Source organism: Chiloscyllium plagiosum, chromosome 1 (genome assembly GCF_004010195.1).
Source record: "Chiloscyllium plagiosum isolate BGI_BamShark_2017 chromosome 1, ASM401019v2, whole genome shotgun sequence".
Lineage (NCBI taxonomy): Eukaryota > Metazoa > Chordata > Chondrichthyes > Orectolobiformes > Hemiscylliidae > Chiloscyllium > Chiloscyllium plagiosum.
The window spans coordinates 139,027,488-139,044,860 of NC_057710.1; the positions used below are offsets into that span (position 1 = coordinate 139,027,488).

The following is a 17,373-nucleotide window of genomic DNA, read 5'->3' on the forward strand; positions in this document are numbered from 1 at the left end:
CAATATTCCAACAGTGGCCTAACCAATGTCCTGTACAGCCGCAACATGACCTCCCAACTCCTGTAATCAATACTCTTACCAATAAAGGAAAGCATACCAAGCGCCTTCTTCACTATCCTATCTACCTGCGACTCCACTTTCAAGGAGCTATGAACCTGCACTCCAAGGTCCCTTTGTTCAGCAACACTCCATAGGACCTTACCATTAAGTGTGTAAGTCCTGCTAAGATTTACTCTCCCAAAATGCAGCACCTCGCATTTATCTGAATTAAACTCTGTCTGCCACTTCTCAGCCCATTGGCCCATCTGGTCCAGATCCTGTTGTGATCTGAGGTAACCCTCTTCGCTGTCCACAACACCTCCAATTTTGGTGTCATCTGCAAACTTACTAACTGTACCTCTTATGTTCACATGTAAATCATTTATATAAATGACCAAAAGTAGTGGACCCAGCACTGATCCTAGTGGCACTCCACTGGTCACAGGCCTCCAGTTCTTTATCTGGATGCAAGGAAGTCCAATCAAAATGTTTTCTTAATTGAGATGTTAGGAACAGTGGAGAATTGAAGATTGGGTATTTATTTACAAAAAGAATCACTAAAGGTGGTGCAGAGGTTAAATAAAATGAAAATGCAAATGAAATGTGACAATTAAATCTAAATATAAAAATGTTGGCTGAGAGAGCTAGAGCTTAAAGCTGAGGAAATTATGCTTTCGAATTAGAGCTTCATCGACAGTCTTAGATTCATTTTGGATATTGTGCCACAGGATGGATTAACCACATTCTAGGCCTCCTAGTTCAGAGATAGGGACATTACCACTGCACAGGAGCCTAACCCAGGATTAGATGACGGACCTTTAGATTTTCAGTCTATCATTCTTCCAAGTGGCTCAGTGGTTAGCACTGCTGCCTCACAGCGCCAGGGACCAAGGTTTGATTCCACCCTCAGGCGACTGTCTGTGTGGAGTTTGCACATTCTCCCTGTGTCTGCTTGGGTTTCCTCCAGGTGCTCTAGTTTCCTCCAAGAGTCCAAAGATGAAGATTAGGTGAAATGGCCATGCTAAATTGCCCATAGTGTTCAGAGATGTTTAGGTTAGGTGCATTAGTCCGGAGAATTGTAGAGTAATAGGATAGGGGAATGGGTCTGGGTGACTTAGTCTTCAGAGGGTTGGTATGGACTTGTTGGGCCAAATAGCCAGTTTCCACGCTGTAGGCATTCTGTGATAATGTGTAAGGATTGTATGAAGTATTTTAGCCAAGTGCTATATTTTTAAATACAATTACTTAGTTAGATCACAGCACCTGTTTGCCTTATTACCTTAACTCTAAAGTGTTATTCATCCTATTACTAGAATTACCTCCTAACACATAGTGGATTGGGAGAGCTGCGTTCAAGCCTGAGCTGCTCCCGAGATGTATCCTATGTTATGGACCAGGTCAGATCCCTCAAAACATTTCAAGAAAGTAGCCCAGACCCTAACTTTGCTAGTTGTTTTAAGCAGGTGTACAGCGGATATCCCAGGAGAGATGCAGCTGGTCAAACCACTTAGTTTAAAACAAAACAGAATTTATTTACAAGATTACCGAATGAAACACAAACAAAAGAGAACCGAATACAAAATAACTTAACCTATCCAAAAACCCAGCAGATTATCCCAACTTAATGATGCTGTTCCAAATACTTGCAATAATTCCTCTAAACATCCCTTGGTACAAAAGGTAAAATAAAACCCAGGGTCTTACAGGAGAAAGAGAGATGGCAGAGAGATTCAGTAAGGAACACCTTCCCTTTGTTGTTTCTTTCACCAACAGACTCAAAACAGACTGACTGCTTTCAGTGTACAGCCAGACTGCTGAAAACCAAACCAAACCAAGCCAGGGAAAAGCTGAGCTGGGAGAACTGGCCACTCTCCTTTCATTTGCAAGTGTTTTTTTTTAACTTGAGAGCTTTTTGCCTGAGGCAATATTTGTTAGCTGTAATCAAATTGGCCCTAAAGACCTTCAAACCTAAACTTTTCGGAATCACTGCTTTTACAACCTGGGGGTGGGGGTGGTAGAGAGGGGAGGGGAGGTTAGAGAAAAAAAATCAAGGACAGCATAACTTTGTTAAAGGAGTAGCATCATCACACACAACATCCATGAACAGGTTGATTTAAAAATACCTTCTAACTCTGTGATTATCTGAGCTGGTCCAGGTTTAACCCTTACCTGGGCTCAGGTGGAATGTCATAAATGTCCAAACAGGTTGATTAAAAATATTCTTATTGTGCTGGTTATGGCTGTTGTGATGGAATAATGATGCCCATATCTCTGGGCCAGAAAGTCTGATTTAAAATCCCATCTGGCCTGGAGGTGTGTTTGAACATACTGACTAAAAACATATTTATTTAGTATGGTTCATTTCCCTACCTCTGGGCTCGTAAGTCTAGGTTCAAATCCTAGTTTCCCAGGAGGTGTCTTTCAGCATGTCTAAACAGGATGAACAAAATATGTTATATGTTTGGTCCAGTTCAGTTCTTGACCAAAGGTGATGCGCAGGATGTTGATGTAGTGGATTCAGTGATTTGAAATGCCATTCATTGTCAGGAGAAAGCCGGTAGATTCTGTATTGTTTACCCAACACTTGTGCACATCTTTCTAGTCCCTTATTAGCCCAAAACTGAGTGTTGCTGCATATGGGCACACACTGCATCAGTATTTGAGGAGCTACAAATGGTTCCAAGTGCTGTACAATCATCCACGAACATTCTCACTCCTGAATTTCTGATTGTCATCCTGAAGCAGCTGAAGATGGTTGGGTCTAGGACACTAACCTATTGAACACTGATAGTAATGTCCTGGAGCTCAGATTATTATACTATTTCTCTTAGATACCCCCACCCCTCCAATTCCATTAGCTTCAGTCTTACTGGGATCATTGATGTCATACTCTAAATAATACTACCATGATATCAAACGCAATCAGTCTCTCCTCACCTCTGGAATTCAGCTGTATTGCTGTTTATATCAAAGCTATACTAAGATCTGTAGCCAACATCCTAGAGGAATCTGAACAGAACCGTTTTTGTATCATGAAATAGTTGCGCTTATAATCTGCTGCAAGTTTAATTTGTATTTACAGGGAGATTGACTGTGATGTTCAATTTTTCTAAGGCTCGTTGTGGCGTAGTGCAAGATATCCAGAGTTTTCCAAAAATTCATGACTTTCAATGTACTTTTTTGTCAATAATTACTGGGTTTTTTTCACAATTAGAAATGGTGTGTGCCATGAATTCAGCACTTTTTTTTCAGCAAACTCTGGGCCAAAATGTCTGTTTATGCATAACATTTTTAAAAGTACAGTCAAAACTGAATAACACATGATTTTGCATATTGCTTCTAACAAATTTCCAGATTTTGTTCATCCTCCTACTCACCATATGGACTAGTTAGGCAAAATGTTAGAAATCACAAACTGCTTAAGTCATCGTCTAGATGCTGTTTTGACCTATCAAACTGGCACTATTGCATGTTCTAATCTTAAAGTATCTCTTTTGAGATTTTTTTTAAATGGAACATCATACAAGGTAAATATAACACATATCAGTGTTTTGGAGGATTTCACAATAGCTTTATTTAATAGTGGCTTTGATCAATCAGTTATTTGTACCCAGAATGCTCATAAGTTATTGGAGTTGGAATGTTTCTGGTACCAGTACTTTGTTCACATCTTTAAAATGAAGATACAATCTTTGCGGTTAATTTACAGATGCTGATCAATACAAATATGGTAAGAACCGTGTGGAAGCTGATGCAAAAAGATTACAGACAAAGGAAGAAGAGATGAAAAAGCAGAAAGAAATCCTACGCACCCGGTTGGCACAACTGAGAAAAGATAGAAGGGAGCTGAAAACAGCTATTGAAACATGTACAGGTTGGGCTTTTAAATCTCTTCTTCTATTCAATGAGATGCTGTAGTGCTTAAGTTACAAAACTGTGAAGTGTGGTTAATTGATTGTTGACCCTGCAAGATAATGTTTAACAAATCCAGTTACAGCAGACAAATGAAGTCCATGCTGAACCTTATACTCATCCCAAATGAATTTAACTGTAGAATCAACCAATTGCTTTCACTACTTTTGCTTCTACTAAACTTACCAATTCATGTGAAAAAATATCATTTGTATAGTGTGATCAACTGATGATTCAGGGTGAGGGATATTCTCGCTCTCTTCTTGAGCAATCCAATTTTTGGCTAAACGGCAAATTAGAAGTAAGATTGGAAGTAAGAAGCAGCTTTATTAGTAGAGTAATCAAGCTCAAATGTCATAGTGACAACCAATATCACAGTTTCTGGCTTTGTCTGCATTGCTCCTGACAATTGCTGCTTGCATCCACAAATTATGAACACAAATTATGGTAGGTGTCTATTTCCATTAGTGGTGAAAGGAATCCTCAGCTGATCTCTGATAAGATAGTCAAACGTATTTGGAAATGTTTTGCATTTATTAGGTAACAATTAAATGACAAAATGCTTCTAGTGGTGAGAGAATCTATTGAACCTACAAAGGAAATCAGGCATCATACTTTCATATATGCCCTTATGAGAACTCCACGCTAGCAAGAGGTGGGATAGAAGCGTGAGAGAAAAAAGCTGAAGTTGGAGACATAGAGTAAATAGCACGTGATTTTTTACTGTCTCAAAAGATATTATGTGCTGACAAGAACATGCAAATCCCTGAGGAATTGCTTGATTTTTTTGATCATTTGTTGCCTCAAGATCTGGAGATAACTATCACAGCTGGCAGTGTGTTTTCTGTTGGAATTAAGGCCAGTGTGTTTGTGAGTTGCTTTGTTGTTTGCTCTTTCCCAATTGCTATGAGAAAATCAGTAAACTCAGTCAGCTTCAAGTTCCTATATGCATTAAGCAAGTGATGTTTGATACAATAAGTGTTCCCATCACTTTACCTGAAACATCCACCTCAGCAGACTTTTATCATGATTTTAATGGACGAATGAGAGAGTTGAAGGTACAATAATATGACACCGTTCTCAGTGCCACCTTGGAAACCTCCCAATTTCTCATATGGTTCTTGAGCAGCTGAATTTCCATCTAATCCAAGTCCTCTTTGGCTGCATGTTAATCATCGTTTCGGGCATAAGCCCTTCAGGAATCATTCCTGAAGAAGGGCTTATGCCCGAAACTTTGATTCTCCTGTTCCTTTGATGCTGCCTGACCTGCTGCGCTTTTCCAGCAACACATTTTTAAGCTCTGATCTCCAGCATCTGCAGTCCTCACTTTCTCCTGCATGTTAATCATCAGTTGTTTTTATTTCCACATGGTCTTAATGCTTTCTTGAGTTCCAAGAGCAGTTCCAACACATTCATGAACAACAGTTGTTTGATCACCAATGCTTTATTTTAAAAAAATCTGTATCTAATCTATATCAGTGACACATGAAAAAATATCCAATCAAAGAACAAAGAACAATACAGCACAGGAACAGGTCCTTCGGACCTCCAAGCCTGTGCCAACACATTTCGCCTTCCCATAGTAAAACTGTCTTCCCTTACAGGATCCATATCCCTCTATCCCCTTCTATTCCTTTATTTGTCCAGGTGCTTCTTGAATGCTATTAATTGTGTCTGCTTCCATCATCTTCTCTGGCAGCACGTTCCAGACACTCAGCACCCTTTGCCTCTCTCATCTCTTTTAAAGTCCCCCTCCCCCTGCCACACCTTGAACCTGTGTCCCCTAGTAATTGACCCCTCCACCCTGGGAAAAAGCTTCACTGTCCCTCTATCCATGCCATTCACAATCTTATAAGCTAATATCAGATAGCCCCTCAACTTCCTTCGTTAATTTGAAAAAAAAACAGTCTATTCAACCTTTCTTCATAGCTAAAATCCCCTATACCAGGCAACATTCTGGTAAATCTTTTCTGTACTCTCTCTAAAGCATTCACATCCTCCTGGTAGTGTGGTGACCAGAACTGCACAAAATAATCCAAATGTGGCCGAAACTAATATTCTATAAAACTGCAGCATAGCTTATACTGAATGCCCCTTCTAATGAAGGCAAGCATGCCATAGACCCTTATACAACCTTATCTGTCTGCATAGCCACCTTCAGTGATCTGTGCACCTGCACACCCAGATCACTCTGCATAACAATACTACTGAGGGTTCTGCCATAATTTCCACCTGTACTTGACCTTCCAACATGTATCACCTTACATTTGTCCAGATTAAACTCCATTTGCTATTTTTCTGCCCATGCATCCAACTGATTTATATCCTTCTGTGTCCTCTGACAATCCTCCTCACTATCCATAACGCCATGAATCTTTGTATTGTCTGTAAACTTACTAATTAGACCAGTTACATTTTCCTCCAAATCATTTGTCAACCATGAACAACAGAGGTCCCAGCACTGAGACCTGTGGAATACCCCGATCATAGCCCTCCATTCTGAAGAGCATCCTTCCACTGCTACCCTTTGTCTCCTATGACTAAGCTAGTTCTGAATCCATCTTGCCAGCTCACACTGATACTGTGTGACTTTACCATTTGTACCAGTCTGCCATGAGGGACATTGTCAAAGGCTTTACTGAAGTCCACGTAGACAATATCAACTGCTTTTCTCTCGTTAATGATCATCACCTCCTCAAAATACTCAATCCAGTTAGTGAGGCACGACCTCCCCTGCACAAAACCAGGCTGTCTATCGCTAATAAGTCCATTTGCTTCTAAAAGTGTATCGATCTTGTCCCTGAGAATCTTTTCCAATAGGTTTTCTACCACCGACATGAAGCTCATTGACCTCTAATTTCCAGGATCGTCCCTGTGATTCTTCTTGAATAATGGGCCAACATTGGCTACTCTCTGGGACCTCACCTGTGGTCAGTCTTAACTCTTTGCCAGAAATGTTCAGTGACATATTGGCAATTTGAGGATAAAAGCTTTAACTTTTACACACTTGAGTCAGGGACTTACACTTGGTGACTGAACTATCCTTCAGTCAGATCCATGGATGGAATTTTCCCCACTCTGGAGATCGTGAGGGAGATGATTAGAACAGAAAACAATTGAGTGAGTTTGCCCTTAAGAGAAACCCACCCCCTTCTCTCCATTTGTGTGAATTGATGTTAAGTGAGATGGTACATAGGCAACTTTCTCAACTCAACAGCAGTTAAAGCCTTCAGTTAATTAATGGTCACTTAAGAGAGTCAATTCATCACCTTCCCAATCACCTGCCTCTCTAACAGGCAAGAAAGGTGACTGGTTGCCAAACTGGGAAACAAGGGCGAGGTGCAGACTGAATTTGGTGTAGGTTGTAGCTTTCAGTTGCCCCAATCTGGGGGCATTTGGAGACATTGATGCCAAACATTGAGGTTATGTTTTGGAGATGCCGGTGTTGGACTGGGGTGTACAAAGTTAAAAATCACACAACACCACGTTATAGTCCAACAGGTTTATTTGGAAGCACTAGCTTTCGGAACGCCGCTCCTTCAACCACCTGATGAAGGAGCATCGCTCTGAAAGATAGTGTGCTTCCAATTAAATCTGTTGGACTATAGCCTGGTGTTGTGTGATTTTAAATATTGAGGTAGACTGTTAAAAACCATCCCTTTGCTGTTGCTCCTAAAGCAAATTTTGTTCATGTAGCTTCAACTCCTTCTTCTCCCAGACATGGCTAATTGCTTTCAATTGCTGCCCTAGTAGTTTGTCCTTGTCCCTTACTAGTTTATTCCAGAGTTATCACTGCTTCTTTCAATTCATGAACAGTTCTTAAAAGTGCTGAAGTTTCCACTATCACACTGCCTTCTTTAACTGTAGTCCATGCACTGTTGGTAGACTCACAATACAGACATGAAGGGAAGTCCAGGATTCTGATGCAGCAACAATGAAGGACTAGCAATATATTTCTAGTCAGGATGGTGAGTAGCTTGGAGGGGAACTTGCATGTGGCGATGTTCCCATGTACCTGCTGCCTTTGTCTTTTTTAGATGGAAGTGGTCATGGGTTTGGAAGATGTTGTCTATGGATATTTGGTGAATTTCTGCAGTGCATCTTAGCGATAGTCCACACTGCTACATCTGAGTAAAAACCGAAAGAACTGCGGATGCTGTAAATCAGAAACAAAAACAGAAATTTCTGGAAAAACTCAGGTCTAACAGCATCTGTGGAGAGAAATCAGATGCAACATTTCAGATCAAGTGAGCCTTCCTTAGAACTGGAGCTGACTGGCCGTGTCGTTCTGAGGAAGGGTCACTCGACCTGAAATATTAACTCTGATTTCTCCCTATAGATGCTACCAGACCTGCCGAGCTTTTCCAGCAATTTCTGTTTCTGCTACTGCTGCAACTGAATGTTGGTGGTGGAGGGATTGGATACTTGTGGATATGGCGCCAATCAGGCAGGCTGTTTTTTCCTGGATGGTATCAAGTTTCTTGATTGTTGTTGGAACTGTGCTCTTCCAGATACGTTGGGAGTATTCCATCGCACTTCAGACTTGTACCTTGCAGATGGTGGACATGCTTTCGGGAGTCAGGAAGTGCATTACTCGCTGCAATACTCTTGACCTTTTGACCTCCTTATAGTCACCGTGTTTATGTTGTGAGTCCAGTTGATGTTCTGGTCAATGGAAATCCCCAGTAGAGGATTTTCATGATGTTAACACCATGGAATGTAAAGGGGTGGTGGTTAGCTGGTCTTTTTGGAGTTAGTCATTGCCTGGCATTTGTGAGGTGCAAATGTTACTTGCCACATTTCAATCAAGCCTGGATATTTTCCCAATCATGTTGCATTTGAACATGGACTGCTTCCATATCTGAGGAGTCATGAATGATGCATTGAACATTGTGCAATCATTGGTGATCATCCCAGTTTATGATGGAGGGATGGTCATTGATGAAGCAGCTGAAGATAGTTAGACCTAGGACACTACCCTGAGGAACTCCTGCAGAGATATCCTGGAGCTGAGATGACTGAACTTCAACAACCTCAACCAACTTTCTGTCAGCTAGGTGTGACTCCAATCAACAGAGAGTTTACCCTTGGATTGCCACTGATTCTAGTTTTACTAGGGCTTCTTGATGGCACACAGTCAAATGCGGAATTGATGGCAAGGGCTGTCGCTCTGACCTTGCTGCTTTGCCCATGTTTTAACCAAGATTGTAATGTGGTCAGGAGCTGAGTGGCCCTGGTAGAACCCAAACTATGCATCATGCTAGATCAATGCTAGAATTATAGCTGCATTGAGACAGCTTGCCTAGAGGAGGTGCTGGTTTCTAGTGCACACATTCTCAACACATTAGCTGTGATGTACTCGGGTTCCACATTCTTTATTGAAACAATGCACCCATTCACTCTCAATGTCATGTGAACAGACCTGAATTATCTGTATATAGTGTTAACATTACAAGCTTTTGTAAAATTATTTATCAGACTCTTTTAACATCAGGTGAAATTGAGTAACGAAGAGAGTCACACGATCTGCAATGCATCCTGCCCAACAACCAGTCTCTGTGGCTTGGTTACCATGGGAACAAGAGGGCCCAGGTCATATGTTATTAAGATATATGTGCTTGGTTTAACAATAAAGGCAAGAGCAAATGTTCTTGTTATTGCAGACTTTCTGTCTAGACTTTGTATGGAGACAGTTGCTACAACGAGCAAAGAAAAAAGGCAAAAGCAGGGAAAAAGTGAACTGTGGACAGTTTCCTATTGTAAAGGCAGCTTTGTTGTTTTTATTAGATTTTAGACTGAGATGGGAATAAAACTGATTTACAAACCAAGGATTGCTGAAGAATCATAGAATCCCAACAGTGTGGAAACAGGCCCTTCGGCCCAACAGGAATTGAGGCACTTCTTAAAAGCAATTTACCTGATTCTCATTGTATTTGTTGTTTATAGAGCTACTTGTTCAAACAGTAGTAGAGGCTAGTTACAGAGGAGCTGCAGCCTTGGGGCTATATATGAATGGAGATTTAGCCAACAACAAGTAGCTGATTCAGCTGTGGACTAGTGACCAGTCTTTGATTTAAAAAGGCCAGCTACCTGCTAACAATTATCTGTTTGGCTCCCAGGTAGCTGAACAATTTAGGGGTGTAAATATTTGGCAGAAACTATCAGATCTCTGGAGGAGAAAGAGCTGTGTCTGCTCTGCAGTTTAAAAAAATGTCTCAGGCTTGAAGACAGCCAATTTAGTTTCCCTTCTCAGTTGCTGTAAGCTGGGATTTGTAAAGATCTTTATCTGGTTTGTTAAAGGTGTGAACCAGTCACCCAATGCTTTCAGGAGAAAGTGAGGACTGCAGATGCTGGAGAGTCAGAGTCAGAGTCGAGAGTGTGGTGCTGGAAAAGCACAGCAGGTCAGGCAGCATCTGAGGAGCAGGAGAACGATGTTTCGGGCTTAAGCCCTTTAGGAATGAGGCTTGTGGGTTGGGGCTGAGATATAAATGGGAGGAGATGAGGTTTGGGGAAGGTAGCTCAGAAAGCAATAGGTGGATGAAGGTGATAGGTCAGAGGAGGGAGTGATGGACAGGTCTGGAGGGTGGTGCCGAGTTGGAGGCTTGGGACTGGGATAATGTGGAGGAGGAAAAATGAGGAAGCTGTTGAAATCCACATTTATCCTGTATGGTTGCAGGGTCCCAAGGCGGAACCAAGGAGGTTCACAAGGTCCCTCCTCCAGGCGTCATGTGGTAACGGTTTGGCAGTGGAGGAGGCCCAGGACCTGCATGTCCTTGATGGAGTGGGAGGGGGAGTTGACGTGTTTTGCCAGGGGGCAGTGGGGTTGGTGTGTGTGGGTGTCCCGGAGATGTTCTCTGAAATGATCCGCAGGAAGGCATCCTGTCTGCCTGATGTAGAGGAGACCACATCTGGGTGCAACAGATGCAGTAGATGACATTGGTAGAGGTTCAGGCAAATTTCTGTTAGATGTGGAAGGATTCTTTGGGGCCTTGGACGGAGGTGAGGGGAGTGGTGTGGGCGCAGGTTTTACATCTCCAGCGGTGGCAGGGGAAGGTGCCGGGAGTGGGGTGTGGGATGGTAAGGGGCATGGACCTGACGAGGGAGTTGTGGAGAGAATGGTCTTTTTGGAACACTGACTGGGGTAGAGAGGGAAATATGTCTCTGGTAGTGGGATCCTTTTAGAGGCGGCAGGGGTTGTGGAGAATGATGTGAAGGTTAGTTGGGTGGAGGTGAGGACCAAGAGGGGTTCTGTCCTTGTTGCGTTGGGAGGGATGGGGTTCAAGGCAGTGGTGCGTGAAGTGGAGCAGATGCGCTGAAGGGCATAATCAACTACATGGGAAGGGAATTTGCAATCATAGAAGAAAGAGGCCATCTGGTGGAATTGGTCATCCTGACACCAGATGCGGCGGAGGTGGAGGATTTGGGAATAAGGGATGGCATTTTTACAGGAGCTAGGGTGGGAGGGGGTGTGCCCTAGGTAACTGTGGGAGTCAGTGGGCTTGCAGTTTTTGTCTGTGGTTAGTTGGTCACCAGAGACGGTGATAGAGAGGTGCAGGAAGGGGAGGGAGGTTTCAGAGATGATCCAGGTGAATTTGAGGTCGGGGTGGAAGGTGTTCGTAAAGTTGATGAACCTCGTTGGAGCAAGTGGTGGCGCCAATTCAGCCATCAATGTTGCTGAGGAACAGCTGGGGGGCGGTGGTGCTCGTGTAACTGCGGAAGATGGATTGTTCCACACATCCAACAAACAGGCCGGCATAGCTGGGTCCCATGCGGGTGCCCATGGCTACCCCTTTGTTTTGGAGGAAATGGGAGGATTGGAGGGAGAAGTTGCTCAGAGTGAGGACCGGTTCAGCTGGGCAGATGAAGGTGTCAGTGGAACGGTACTGGCTGGGATAGCGTGAGAGGAAGAAACAGAGGGCTTGGAGACCTTTGTCGTGGCAGAGCGATGTATACAGGGACTGGATGTCCATGATGAACATGAGGCATTGTAGGCTAGGGAAACGAAAATTTTGGAGGAAGTGAAGAGCGTGGGTGGTATCATAAATGTAGGTGGGGAGTTCCTGGACGAAGGGGGACAGGAGGTGTCGAGGTAGGAAGAGATGGGTTTGGTGGGATTGGCGCAGGCTGAGACAATGGGTCAACCAGGGCAGTCAGGTTTGTGGATCTTGGGAAGGAGGTTGAATCGGGGTTCATGGATGATGAGGTTGGAGGCTGCCTGTCTCTGGTGACCGACTAACCACAGACATATACTACTCCCACAGCTACCTAGACTACACCTCCCTCCACCTCCTTCCACCCTACCTCCTGTAAACATGCCGTCGCTTATTCCCAATTCCTCTGCCTCCGCCACATCTGTTGCCAGGATGACCAACTCCACCTCAAAAAGTCCCAGTTGGTCGCCTCCTTCCACGATCGTAACTTCCCTTCCCACGTGGTTGATGATGCTCTCCAGCCCATCTCCTCCACTTCATGTACCACGTCCTTGAATCCCATCCCTCCCAAAGCAACAAGAACAGAACCCCCTGTAGCTAGAGTCTGTCTAATAAATAGCAACCCTTAAGTATAGAAACCTGATCCATGCTTAAAACCAACCTTGGTCTAAACTGCAAGAATATTGTGAAATTCTGTATACTTTTAAAAATCTTTAACGATTGTCATGTCTCTGGGAAAACCTACCTCAGTGTAATCCGATAGCAAGAACACTATAGCGTGTATATGTGTGACCTATGCTTATCGGTCACATTCAGGCATTCAGAATGTTAATGATAGTTTGAGTAGTAGTTGCCTACTAAATCCTAATTAGCCAGTGTAGATTTTAGGTTTATGGAACAAAAGTCTTAAAGGGTGAAATTACACCAATTCAATACCTTTTTTGAAATGTCACTGTCTGTATGGAGACTGTAACAACAGGTATCTGTGATAGATTGACCGAAATTGAACGGAATTGTCAACTTGGCACCTCGGGTAGCCAAAAGGTCAGTCTTATCTGTCACGTCACAATATGATTAAATTGGCGACTTCACTTTTGCTAGTTAGTTGATTGTCCAATGTCATTCTTAACTGGATATGTTAGAGTTACTGAGCTTTCCTTGATGCATTGATTTTTCCAACCTCTTTTATCAATAAACTGTTACCTTTGGTCTGGAATGGGGGGATTGCCTGTGTTTGGTTACGAGGTTAATAATTGTTCACTAAAATATTATAAATAATATCCCTGGTATACCATTCTACATTCCACATTGAACAGCACCCTAGGATAGTAATCCATTGTGCCAGACCTTAGCCCACAACAGGTCACAGAAGCTCAGTTTTGGATTGGTGCATCTAGATATCATGCTAGCTCAGCAGTAGTGCCAGCCAACATGAGGGCAAATGCCCTGCTGCTGGAGTTAAAATGTTACTTTTAGAGGGCTGGTGTCCAGTGCTACCACTGTCTACAACAATTGGAAATCGCACAATTTTGATTTGAATCCCATTGTCCATTCACCCAGAGATGATGATCCATTCAGCTGCCTTGAGCATCCTTCCTTTCCTGTGCTCTAGAACCAAGGTTTCAACAAGGTTTCCCTCCTGCAATCCTAATGCTCTTTCCAAATTCATTTTTATTATCAATAGAGTGTATTGTAATGCTTGTTTTCGATTGGTTAGGGGCAAATCCTGTCTGGACATGTCTGTTGTGAATTCTTTCACTTCTGGCTGAAGAAAACACTATTGAAGTATTTCAATGGAATCTATCCTATACATTTCAGAAATATTAACATCTCCTGTAATCAAACAGAAACATTACCGCTGATCTATTTATTGTCTCCCACATCAGAACGTACACTTGTTTCATTTTACTCTATCCTGTAATGTCTTTCTAACATTAAACATACTTCTGAACTATTGTTCAGAACCTTCCAGGGAGACTGCAGCAGTAATTTTATTCGATCCTACCCAATGGGAAGAGGGAAGTTTGGTTCAGAGATTCACTGTACACCGTAACTAATTTTATATTCCGGTGTCTAGTAATTTTTATTTTTACATTTAAAATAGGTAAGAAGTCTCAGGCTGCTCTAGAGACCAAGCTAAAGAAATTAGAGGAGGAATGCAAGGTCAAAGAGACTGAACGTGTGAACCTGGAATTGGAGCTGACAGAGGTGAATGAAAGCTTGAAGAAAGCTCTTGCTGGAGGCCCCACACTGGGCCTGACAATAGAACCAAAGTCATCAAGAACCTCAAGCCCACAGGTAAGTACAAGTACAATATGTGGGAAATTGTATAGAATGGACCAGATGGACAATGGGGTCTTTTCCTATCCATTATCTGTATGTTCATAAACAGCTTGGTTAAAATGCAGCTTCTTTTAAAAATGTATATAAAACATTTACCATGGTAGGTTTTGAACTGGTCCATTTTTGGGTGCATAACTGACAGAGCAAACATGGTCACTGCCCTAACAGCGAGGCCTGAAACTCACCCAGAATTGGTTCTTGGGTCTCATTGTAAATGTTTGAGCTATCGGAGCCGCTCACCTTTCCGGAAGTAGCTCACCATTTCAGTCCATTCAGATTGGGTAATCTGATACTGACAGTGACTCTCGGGCACGTTCTGGTGGGGGCAGGTGACGGGCAAAAGAGGGTGCTCATGACTTTCAAAAATCGAAAGGAGCACTCTGGCACCTCTTGGCCGCACAAGCATTTGTTTTTAAAAACTTTAAAATATCTTTTTGTTGGCAGCCACTTGATGAGCGTGTCCTGGGCAGGAAAACTGAAGCAGTTCAGGTCCAGAGCCTGGGAAGCCTTTCAGTAAAGTGTTTTAAAATGATGAACACTTACTCGTACCTGGGCAATCAAATCTAACCTCAGATGTCTTTCAGGCATAAGATAATGTCCCAAGAATTTCCTCCATTCTTCTTCCCTAAAACGAACAGTGCAAGATCCATTTTCTACCCTTCCATCCCAAAATTTTATGTTTAGACTCATTTCATTTAGCTGTATCATGAATTGGCATTTGTGGAGCTTGTCTCAATAGCGGTGACCACCTTCTGCTCAGTAACAGTACATAATAAACACTAATGATGGGTCATAAAGGAGAGTATTAAAACAAATGTCATTGCAATAATCAATTTGGTATGTGGATTCCATTGACCAGGGTTTATGTAAATTCCAGCTGACAGTCACATGAAATTACTTGGTGCTTACCAGCAGACCGACTGGTTTGAAGTGGTTTCTCTCAATATTTCTCATGAGCTCTTCTTGGTATGAGTGGCCGTTTTCAGTTTGTCTGTGACATGACATTGTTGACAGCACAAACGTTTCTTCTCTGAGATGCTGACGGTGCTTGATGCTCCAATAGGAAATCTAAGAAAGAACTTTAAAAAAATGTAAAGAAACCAAACAGTGCCTTTCAGTTCTGATGCAGCACCATGCCACTTCATGGGTTTGTGAAATACTCGGCTTGTACTTTCCAGAAATTGGAAGTGTGAGAGAAGCTTTTGTTGTAGTTCCCTTAAAGGGACAGACAGGTTGGATGCAGAAAGGATCTGCAGCAGTTTCCCCTGGCTGTGGAGTCTAGAACCAGAGAGAACAGCCTTAGGTTAAGGGCCAAGCCATTTAGGACAAGCATGAGGAAGAACTTCTTCAAACAGCGCGCTGATATTCTTTGGAATTCTCTACCCTAGAGGACTATGAAAGCTTAGTCTTGAATATGCTCAGGACTGGTATTGATTTCTAAATACAAGTGATGTTAAGGGCAAAGAGCAGGAAAATGGCCTTGAAGCAGTTGATAAACCATGATGTACGTATAGATGATGGAACCGGGTCAAAGGGCTGAATGGTGTACTCCTGTTCTACATTCTGGTAAACCGATAACTATACAATATTGGCCACCGGTCTCAGCTAGTCATCTTGCTCCATTAGGCAAAGGTGTGGATTGCACGGAAGTTAATTATTGAAGAAAATAATGAAACGGTAGATCATACCACTTTATGCCACTAGCTTCTGAGCAATGCTTTCTTTTGCTATATTCAATATAACATCAAAGGGCCCCAAGTTTTTGTGCACCTAATAGCAATACAAAATTTTCCTAGGACTTGTGTTTAACAGAGCAAAAATGGAAACATAAACATCCCGCGGTTGGGGAAATTTCTGGATTTGAAGTATTTATTGCATTATTGATCGTTCTTTGCAGTCCCCTGTGTTCATGCATCGTACCCTGGACAATTCTCCCGCTTCCAGCTGTGATACAAGTGACACTGAGCCACTGTCACTGCCTGTGAATGCAGCTGCTCTCGGAAGAAGACCCCCTTCCATGGTTTCCTCCCCAAGTCGAGGCCATGTACGCAGGAAGGCCAAGGTACAGAAAGATCAGTACAATATTGCTCATTATATTATTTCACTGAAAGTCATTTACGCTAATATCTAAAATACAAGCAGCTGCTTAAGTGGTTAGGAAACATTTAATAAATAAAAAGTATAGTTTGGGCTGCCTTTGTCTTTTTGTTATCCTACTGGTGATAGTTCCAGTAGAACATATCACTTGCAAATCATAAAAAAGAAGAGCTCAGTGCATGTGACCTAGTGAGTATTGTAGCAACATATCTATTGTGGAGGATAGACAGCGTCATAATGAGAACACAACAGCCTGGAATTTGAGAATGGGTTGTGTCTAGCCTAGGATGCAATTTCACCATAATTGCACCAAAATTACAACAGGAGATCCCCCATAGTAACAAATTTGTTTCTCAAATTTAATGCCCATCATTCCCATTGTTGAGTGCATTCTTCTTCTAAGGCAGCCCCCTGAGACCAAGGATGTCTTTATTCTACTCTGCAATTGTGGGTCTTGTGATGACTGAAAGATGCAATGCTGGACCCATACACCCTTACACAGGAGGGAACTGAGTTGTTTGAAGAGATGAGTGGCTGCTTTAAACAGCATTACATAGAACATAGAACAATACAGCACAGAACAGGCCCTTCGGTCCACGATGTTGTGCCGAACATTTGTCCTAGCTTAAGCACCCATCCATGTACCTATCCAATTGCCGCTTAAAGGTCACCAAAGATTCTGACTCTACCACTCCCACAGGCAGCGCATTCCATGCCCCCACCACTCTCTGGGTAAAGAACCCACCCCTGACATCTCCCCTATACCTTCCACCCTTCACCTTAAATTTATGTCCCCTTGTAACACTCTGTTGTACCCGGGGAAAAAGCTTCTGACTGTCTACTCTATCTATTCCTCTGATCATCTTATAAACCTCGATCAAGTCACCCCTCATCCTTCGCCGTTCCAACGAGAAAAAGCCTAGCACTCTCAACCTATCCTCGTACGACCTATTCTCCATTCCAGGCAACATCCTGGTAAATCTTCTCTGCACCCTCTCCAAAGCTTCCACATCTTTCCTAAAGTGAGGCGACCAAAACTGCACACAGTACT

General features: G+C 42.7%; 1 protein-coding gene across 2 annotated transcripts in view; it reads left to right on the forward strand.

Annotated features, from left to right (window-relative positions):
* Nucleotides 1-17,373, forward strand: part of afap1 (actin filament associated protein 1) — a 276,239-nt gene that overhangs the window by 252,091 nt on the left and 6,775 nt on the right. For both annotated transcript variants that reach the window (XM_043698373.1, XM_043698382.1), the window contains 3 exons: nucleotides 3,749-3,913; nucleotides 13,987-14,180; nucleotides 16,123-16,287. In XM_043698373.1, the coding sequence (XP_043554308.1) occupies nucleotides 3,749-3,913; nucleotides 13,987-14,180; nucleotides 16,123-16,287 (524 nt within the window). The remainder of the gene's footprint in view (nucleotides 1-3,748; nucleotides 3,914-13,986; nucleotides 14,181-16,122; nucleotides 16,288-17,373) is intronic.